At 37.6% G+C, this 10,002-nt stretch overlaps 1 protein-coding gene across 4 annotated transcripts in view; it reads left to right on the forward strand.

Moving 5' to 3' along the window:
• SLAIN2 (SLAIN motif family member 2) overlaps window positions 1-5,345 on the forward strand; it is a 36,662-nt gene extending 31,317 nt beyond the window's left edge. For all 4 annotated transcript variants that reach the window (XM_079989734.1, XM_079989736.1, XM_079989735.1 and 1 more), the window contains 2 exons: window positions 2,847-3,162; window positions 4,895-5,345. In XM_079989734.1, coding sequence (XP_079845860.1) covers window positions 2,847-3,162; window positions 4,895-4,961 — 383 coding nt within the window. In that variant the 3' untranslated portion in view covers window positions 4,962-5,345. The remainder of the gene's footprint in view (window positions 1-2,846; window positions 3,163-4,894) is intronic.
• Window positions 5,346-10,002: the final 4,657 nt, after the last annotated feature.

The following is a 10,002-nucleotide window of genomic DNA, read 5'->3' on the forward strand; positions in this document are numbered from 1 at the left end:
CAAGTTGCCCTCTTCTTTATTTTAAAGTAGCAGGCATATTCAGAACAGTTCTAAGGTTGCCTAACACTCTCCAGATAGACCTTTCATTATTGTTTCCTTAGTTGTCATTTTTATTCAGCCTTCTTTGTAGGCAGTTTGGGATAGCTGAACCAAATTCTTCAAGCCTGGAAAACTTGGATACTTTCCAGAAATTAACAACTGCTCATCTATCTATCCCATTGTGTTGCCCTTAACTTCAATATTCTTCGTATAAAATGAGCACACATCATTTAAAACATCTTAATACTTTGGTTCATAATACATAATTTCAAAATATAGCTTGCATTTGTCATTGCTAAATGAGATATTTTAAAGAACATTTTTTCCTAAGTATTTTGAAGCAGAAACATTTGCCAAGGGCAGTGCACTTGCACAATACACGTGTAGCATTTTCAAAGAATTCTGCCTTATGTCTATTATTCATGTCATTTTGGTCTGGCTCCCTATTAAAAGTTGATAATCTTATCCAAATTATCTTTGGAGAGGCTTCTTCATGTTCATGTCGCTATGACTAGGTATGTAAAAAGTTTTTGTGGGTACAGTGTAAAGCTAGTCAGTTCAGAATTTATGTGATTTGTTACAATAGTTTTTTGAAAGAATGATTTCTTTAGACACAAGGTCTTGAAGCCCATTATCTCAGTTCTTTTTGTTCTTGGACCATAGCTTTGTTCTAATTATTTATTGATATTTTGTGATACATTCAATAGCAGTCCAGACTATTTGATCATTCACAAAGCACATTTTGTCTCAGAATTTTATTTTGGACTTTAGGGCTTTCTGTGTCCTTACTCCTCAAACACCAGTCCTTTTTCTGCTTAGAATGGTTAATGGATGGATAACCTTTTCCTAAATGTCTTCTGCCACCTAAGTTCAACAATATGCTACTTCTCTGGCCCTATAATCTCTTGCATTTGCTTTAGAATACTGTAGTTTCCTTTTTAAAGCTGGAAATGACCAGTTTAGGTTGTGTGGCATACTTCACTTCAGTTATTTACAAGAAGCTATAATTCTCCTTTCCTTCTTATATCAGGATGTTGCTTGCTGATCAGTACTCTGGGTGGGTGGGTCGGTAGACCCAGATAGATTATACCTATAGGGCTAAGATTACGCAAGGTATTTATTCTCAACACACGTGTTGTTGTTTGTTACTACATATTCCTCCATTATTATTATTTTTGCAATGCTTGCCTTAAGTGAAGGGCCATTATTATGGCATATACTGGAGACCATTCGGTTTTGCCTTGAGGTCATTAATATTGAAAAGTATCAGTGTGGATAGTCTCTCTAGAAGTGTGGATGTTCATAGATGTTTTGTAAGCAAAAGGCTTCTGTGTAATGGAATTAACTAGGCAGTCTATTAATAATTACATAAAGCTGGTCATAGTTTGGAGCTCAAACAAAGAAATTCTTTTTCAGCCACTTGCTTCCTCTTGTAAAGGACCTTTTGTTACAGCAAAATTCACAGCTGTGTGCAGTAGGTGGGCAGAGTGGGGTGTTGGAAACTGAAATATTGTATAAAATGAGCTTGGATGGTCTTTCTTATAATTTGAATAGAAAGGACTAGGTAATCTAGTTTTTGTTTTATTTTAAAGGGTATGTGAGACTATAAGAATCTCCAAAAAAATTCATCTTCAGTTTTATTCATAAAGCTCATGTGATAAACATTGTTCAGTTGTTCCAAAAACCTTTTTCTGTAGCACACTGAAACTGCATCCATTATTTCATTACAGGTTCAATGCCTTTTAAATCCTGCAATTGCATTTGAGGTTTCTTGTACTTTTTTACTTTTCTTATTTAGGAATTTTTGTAGTTATTGGTCTCTTCTGAAACAGCTCACTTGCTTTTGGCTTTTTGCTGCCTAGGGTGTTTGTTCATTGTCTGATCATTGGCATGTCTTGTTCCATAATGCCACTTGTTCCATAATCCCCCAGAAACATGCCAATAAGGATTCTCTATACACCTTTATCTTTTCTCAAGATGCTGTAGCCTGTGTAATTTGAGGGTCATGGGAGTTTTCAGAGCTTTAAGAGCAATTCAGACTTGGTTCCGATGTGCACAGTTATGTGAATTTAGATTCCAATAATTTCTAGTGTGAGTTTGTAGTATTGTTTTTTTTATTTATAAACCCTGCCTTCATCATATTGATTCCAGCATGTAGTTCAGCTCCGTGAAACAGAAGGTCTAGCTACACTGTCTGTGAACTATAGCTATACTTCCTAGATTTCTTAAAGGAATACCATCTTATATTGTCTGTGATTAAAACCTTCTCCATTGGGGTGCTTTTATCACTCAGACATTGCCTCATATTTATGGTATACTCCCTAATAAATGTATTTTCACAGTGTACAGAACAAATTCAGTAGTAATGGGCATTTCTCATACTAAATGCATGTTTTTTAAAAAATCTGCAGTGCATTACGAACTTGGCTAGGTTTGCTACATCATCTTATGAATAATTTGAATGAGAAGGACTGTATGCATAACACATATCTACCCCCAAAGAAAGTGTTGAAAATGGTCAGACCAAAATAGCCACAAAACTACTTCTCTGTCTGTTAGCATAACTGATGATAGGTGTCCATTTTTATACTGCTACACATCAAATGTCAGTCTCCTTCAGTAGAACATTGTAAGTGTGTATACACAAACTCTGACCTTATAAAAAGATGTCTAAAACATCAATACCTCTGTGTTGTGTTGTGTAAATCTATAGTACATTGCAGGTGCTGAAACAGTTTCTGCCTATTTTTTAAGCTTGTTGTTTCTTCGCCACTGAAAGTGACATTCTTGTTTTGCTGATTTTCCAGTTCCTTCTCCCAGTAAATTCCGGTCCCCAGCAGCACCATCTCCTCTGGCTCTGAGACAGCCGGTAAAAGCGTTTAGTAACCATGGACCTAGCTCTGCTGTTCCAGAAGCTGTCCAGCTTTCACATAGCAGCTCTTCACCAGGGCCTTTAGCAGCTCCCAATTCAGTCTCTCCAAGCCCAGCCAGCAGCATCAACAGTGCTACGCTTACAAGACCCACAGGGACAACAGGGATGAGGAGTGGTTTGCCAAGACCTAGTGCCCCCTCCGCTGGGGGCATACCAGTGCCTCGTAGCAAACTTGCACAGCCTGTTCGCAGGTGAGTCTTGCTTTCATTTTAAGGGTTCATACTGCAGAAGCAGTCTTCCGTAGAAATGCTTGCATGTCTCGAACTCCAATAGTGTATCATTTGTGCTGTGCATTAATAGCAATCCCAGTTCTCATAGTGCTTTTTATGTAGTCAGAAAGGCACCACTGACCCACAAGACAGAGGTATTTGCAGAGTATTGGGGGGTCAGGGTACAGGACCTAAAGACTGAGAATGAGGGTTCTCAATGGTCACAGAATGCTGGCTGAAGTGGGTTGGGCTATAGAAAACCAGGGAAAGGCATCTTTCAGGAAACCTGGTTGCAAGCCATTTAGAGCTTTATAGGACAAAACCGTCACTTTGAATTGCACTCGCAATCTAAGAGAATTGGCAGCCAATGTGGGTGATACAAAAGGGGAGGAATATGAGCATTAGATTTCACTCCCATAAGAAGCCCAGTTGCAGCCTTCTGAACTTGTCGAACTTTCCAAACTGTTTTCAAAGGCAGCCCTACCTCAAAATAAGAGATGACTAAGGAAGGGATCATTGTAGCCACATCAGGTGGTTTCAGAGAGGCACACAGCTCAGCTGGTGCACCCATCTTAATTGTATAAAGGAAGGCTAAGGCCCTAAAATCCAGATATAAGACTGGGTTGAAGACCACCCCATCTGCAAACTGTGAATCCTGCCTTTTCCGTGGGAGTTCAGCCACTTTAAATGTTGGATGAACATCCAAACTAAAGCCTTTTGCTTTTGATCAGAAAACCCTCTGTTTCACGTAGTTGTTGTTTATTAATAGAATTTATATACCGCCCTATACCCGGAGGTCTCAGGGCGGTTCACATAAAAAGATCACGGTATATAAAATAAAAATAAAAGCAATAACGCACTAATACCTCCCCCCAAAAGGGCCACATTTTTAAAGGGTATGGGATGTTGATCAGGTCAACCAAAGCCCTGGTTAAAAAGGAATGTTTTTGCTTGGTACCTAAAGGTTTATAAATGAAAGCACCAGGCAAACTTCCCTGGGGAGAGCATTCCACAGACAGAGAGCTATTGCAGTTCCCGTTTGCTAGCCCTCACTGTGTTCAGTATTAACACCAAGCATTTACTTCTTCTCTCTCAGTTGAATATAAGTGGCTTTTGAGCTAAAGAGGTTGCTGTTGCCACAATTAACTTCAACACAGAGGTACAGCCAAGCTTATGCTTTGTTATTTTCACTGGGCACAGCTCACCAGAAGCCACTCCTTTGGAACTCTCATGTTTTAATGCAGTTCTTGTTCATTTCAAGATAGCTTGCACAGCACAAAAGCCCCAGTAGAATGTTCTATTTGTGGGTGGGTCAGTTTGGATTGATTTTGGTACTAGGTTAAATTTAAGAGAAAACAATTGGAGCAGTCTTTTCTGAAACCTGGCCTGCCTAAACAAAGTGAAATGGAAAAAAGATCAGGCAGTATTTGTGATAATTGCTTTCCTGGATCAGGCTAAGGTCTTATCTAGTCCAGCATCTGTTCCCAATAGCAGCCAGCCAATGTATCTGAAATGCTAAAACTGTTTAAATGTTAATGTTGTCTGTTAGTTACTCTAAGTGTATATTGTTAAAAGTTAATCTAATATTGGGGATAACTTCTTAAAATGAACAATAGTTGGTGCTAATACCTTCAGTGAACTGTAATTTTAAAGAAGCAGTTGCACTTGTATATTATGGTCTAAGACTTTTGTGGGAATGTATTTTGTGTTTCAGAACATTGCCAGCTCCCAAAACCTATAGCAATGTGAAAGATGAGAGTTGGAAGGACGGCTGCTACTGAAGTGCAAAGCAACATTGTTCAGTAGGTACTCCTTCCCCAGGCTAAATGACAGATCAATATGCAGACTGATCAGATAAGACTTTGGGGGTTTGCAAATCCCCAGACCTCTGTCCTTAATTAGCACAAGCTGGCAGAGATTATAAAACAGCACTTTAATGACATTAACATCAGATACTTGGTGATCACTCAAATCACTTTTACATGAATCACTTTTCACCTCCGGAGCTTTCTCTCCTCTGCTACCTAAAAATTGTTATAAATGCTCTCATGGATACAGTGGTCAACATCTGGGCAAACACCTAACACAATGCCAAAGAAACATCTATCCTGAAAAACAGCATGTAAAATCGTAAAAATAAAATTAAAAATAAAATCTAAAACATCCATATGTGACTTGATTTGATTTAAGGAAAATAATTTTCTGGAGCTGTAGTATGTAAACATTAACATATTAATCAAAGGGGGGGGGGGAACGGCTTGCCAAGTGCTACTGTGGTAGTGAAATCCTTTTAAACAATTGTGGAAGATTTGAATGGAGAAATTGCTGAGTCACAGCAGAACCATTTTATCTGGAGTCTCATTTGGGAATGGTAGGGAAGCCATGTCTTTGTTTTTATCTTTTTGAGCAGTCTAGATGCAGCAGACCTCATATATCTGGGTTGGATAGGTTGCATCTTTTTATGTTGATTTCTTGACCCAAACTGGTTTTGTGTTGTTTCATTTGGATTGCCAAAAGGGCTTAGTATCAACTGTACAATCTTTCTAAACTTAGCAGTTCCTGGCTCAGGAAGATGGCCTTTGCTATCGCAAACGACATTTTGAAAAACACAGCTCACACAGATCTGAGAAGTCCTTTTTCAGATGAAATTTCCTTGAAAAGGGAGAAATTGTTCATTAAAATCACACCTCAGTGCTTACAGCCTGGAACTCAACTGAAAATGCGTAGAGTTAACATAAAGAAAAGATGACTATGCACTTATGCCCTAGAGATACTAAGGAAATGAGTTGTACTGTTGATACCAAATGATTATATTCATGTGGGTAATGTTTCATGGTATGAGGGAGTTTTCTTTATCTTTTTTTAAAGAAAAAAAAATGATTAGCTTCCTAAACTAATTTGTGTTTAATTGTAAATACTTCTTCCGAAGTTATTGCCCATGTTAGTATTTTAACTATGTACTTTGCCTTACACCTGTATTTTACATTGTTGGTAAGAGTTTAAAAAACGAAAATGAAAAAAACAACCCAGCCATATATGTTTACAAGATATTTAGTTCCTCTAGTGGCTGTCAGACTAACCAATACTTATCACTATTTTTACTTGTTTGCAGGGTTCCCTGCTCAGTTAAAATACAAAACAAAACCCTGCTGATATTGACACCCTATTTCCCTCCCTTCACACACATACATACCTTTAAAAAAATGTTTTTGTTGTTTGCTGCGTTGAACGACTGAAGATGTGAAAACAGCAAGTTGGGAGCAGGTCCGTTGTAAATGTCTCTATGGATGGGGCAGTCTCTCAGTATGACACCCGCTATGAGTCTGCAGCACTCATGAAGTACTTGTTAAAACAAGGCAGCCAGGATACTTTTTATGTAATGACTGAAGAATCCAACAGGCTCTGTTGGAATGTGTGGTAGGTTGCCTTTTAACCTCATTCATGCCTGCCTCATAATATGTGTGTTTTGAATTTTGCAGCAAATAGTAATTCATCCTAGAATTTCACAGTCCTCGGATTTTTAGTTTTATTAGCTTAGTGGATTATAAGCCATGCAACTTTTACTTGAATTGGATAAGTGAACAAGACAGACTAGGACCAGATCTCTGATCCAGCAGTTTCGCAATCCGCGGGCAGTCTTTATTGGTTAAACAAGAGGCCCTTCATTTTGCCATGTTTAAGTCACGGGATTCTTACTGCAGGAATTTTTAGGATGCTGATTTCTAAAGACACATTATGGGAAGAAAGGTTTATGAACAGGTCCAAGTACCCCAAAAAGACTGGGCATTCTTTCCGATTCTCGGTTTAAACAGGTCTTCTAAGTAGATTTTTCACAATTCTTTCCAATGCTACTTTTTTTATATGGTGGAATGATACGCACTGCGAATCATAAGCACAGTCTGGGAATTCATTGTAATTAAAAAATACTTCCCCTGATCTTTACATCCAGATAAAAGTCTGCCTGGATGAAATCTACTGATCTAGTGTGTCTTCCGAAATCAAAGTAGCCAATAACCTGTGGGAAACCTGAGGCAGGATTAATAGTGTTGTACTGTTAATCCAACACATGTGATGTTGAGCAAAAAAAAAGCGAGGTACCAAAATATTTTAGGTAAAACTTATCGGGCTTCATTTTTCAAACTTGGCTCTAATGAAGTAGATGTTGCAATCTTCAGAAGTGAGGAAATTCTAATTTGTGCTTTTATTAGGAAAATGTTTATTTTATGTTGTTCAGAAATTCAGATGTTACCTTTTTAACCAAGGTGCATCGCCTTATTTTATAAACCACTTTTTAAAAATCAAACTCAGCTGTTCAATCATTTTGAAGGTGTATTAAGTTCTGGAAACATCCTGCTGCTACATCGTAATAAAAATCCAGCAAATACAAATTCCTGAAAGAAGAAAACTGCCAGTTTACTAGGGGAGATTTTGTGCATTACCAGTTTATTTGATTACCAGGACATCCTAGGGCTTTATGTGTTTAGAGGTTTGGGTATATTGAAGAAGTGTGGAAACATGAATTTGATAAACTAGTGCCTATGATTTTCTTAATTTATGTTTGATAATAGTAGTAAGGGTTTTATGAATGTGGATTATTTTTAGTGCCAACAGCTCAGAATTGTTGTATGTATGTAGGCAGAAAAGAAAGGAATTCTGCTTCCAAAGTTATTTAATTTTTTTCTCAGTGTTTGAATGTTTTTGTAAGTGTTAATAAAAAAGTTTAAAAAATGGAAAAAATATAAATATTCTTACCACAGCATTCTTTGACTCTTTTTAAAAAATAAAATAAAATCTGTATATACAATTCAGCATTTGAAGTTAATTTAATTACTCTGGTCATCTTCATTCTTTAGAGATGTACTTACTATTGGACATCTGTGATTTAGGGCTAAGCAGCAAAACAGGAGTAAAAACTTACAGGCACACAGGGTTGTGCTTGTTCATTTTGCTGGTTGGACCAAATAGTTTTGTAGGAGGGATTTCCAATGGGTAGGTTAAACTCCTCCTCCCTACTTGCCACTTTGGTCTTCCCCTAACTGTGTTTTATAAAAGAAAAACATTGCAAATTCACATCAAAGAACTTGTATATGTTGTATCTGATTTAATTGGGGAGGAAGTTGCTGCTTTGCCTTTTGTGTATGTATGTGTATATATATATGTGTGTGTGTGTTTCTGTATAGGTGTGTGGGTAGGAGAAGCAATTCTACATGGCAATGCTTCTTTTAACAAGAGAACACGCATAGCTTTAGAACGACATCTACTGGCGATGTTTATCTTCCTTTCTGTGTAAAGAAAAAAAGGCCCACACATGGTTGCATGTCAGAATTAAGCAGGCAGATTCACATCTGCTTCCCTTATTCACCTAAACAGCTGCATTTGCCTTTGCCTATACAGAGCTTGTTTCAATTCAAATATTTTTCCTAAATCGGTTAATGTTGTCACTTAGAAGTGTCTGTGTGAAATAGCCACTATCTGTGAAAATGAGATTGTGTCCAGCTGAAACAGATGCTGATAATATTTGTAATGGTGCATTTTAAGCGATGTTAATTAGAACTCAAAGGCATTTCTGGTTAAATTACCAGCATTCAGTTGATTTGTTAACAGTCAAACATTTCAGTGTTTCCACATAGCTGCCCCAGAGGATTGCTTAGAAAAGGCAGCTCCTTTTGATTCTTCATTATCTGGAAAATTTGAGTGAAGGGAAATGTACAGTCAGTAGTAACACTGCCGGCACAATACTTTGTTTCAGAAGATGGAAGAAGCAACAATGAAAAATTCACATTTTATGCCTGCAATATGTTTGCAGCCAGAATATAAATATTGTGTTCCTTTTGTAGGCCTCATTTTAAGCAATACATTTACAGGAGAAGGAACCTTCAGTGAGAATGAACAATTTCAGCCAACAACAATTGTTTCTGTTTTATCTGACTTCCATACCTCACAACCAGGCTAAAATCTTAATAGCGGGAAAAGAACCTTTATCAAATAGGCTTAACGACTGTAATCTGCACTGAGTGCTGGAGAAAGAACCATACTGCTTTGGGAATATACTACCATATGTGGTGGGGTTGCCCAAAGATTCAAGTTTTGGGGGGATAACTTGTGGGTGAAATGTAGCAAATTGGTTAACAAACAAACCTATACTATACAAAAATGTTAATCTTTTTATTGGTAGCAGCAAGACAAATAATAGCAAAGCACTGGATTTAAGAAAAAAAGAATTGTAGAACTATGTCTGGAATAATTCACTAGTGAAGAAACTAACCAAATGTTAAGATGTCTCGAGTATGAAGATGATTTTGTGGACTTGTAGGTTTTCAGTGGGTGAAAAGATCGAAATTCTTCCCTCCAAACATAGCACAATCTTTTGGGGTGAAGGTAAGGACATTATTTGTAGCCATCTCTGTCAAATCCTAATGTGTAATGTACCACATGGTACTGATTTAAGGGTTATAGGGAATTGTTTAAAATATTTTAAAATGTGAACCTTTCACAGCCACTGTTATACAGCACCTGAAATGGGGCCTCGTAGCCCTTATCGTCTTCAGAAGTTCAGATGAAACTGCTGTGCTTCAGGTACAAAAAGTTCCAGGGTAAGTTAACTACCCTTTGCCATCTCTTCAGTAGTGCCTTTTCCTCCCCTGTACCTGTCCACAAATGTATATGCAGCTAAACCTAGCCACTCTATAATAGCCTTGCCTTTAACTCTGAGATAAGGCTTTCAACAACAGCTGCATTTCCCAGTTCACAAAAAACAGATCCCTTGGGAATCTCCTCTGATGTTGGTCAATAGATGACCATAGGAAAGGTAAAGGGACCGCT

This window comes from Podarcis cretensis (genome assembly GCF_951804945.1).
Source record: "Podarcis cretensis genome assembly, chromosome: 9".
In the NCBI taxonomy this organism is placed as follows: Eukaryota; Metazoa; Chordata; class Lepidosauria; order Squamata; family Lacertidae; genus Podarcis; species Podarcis cretensis.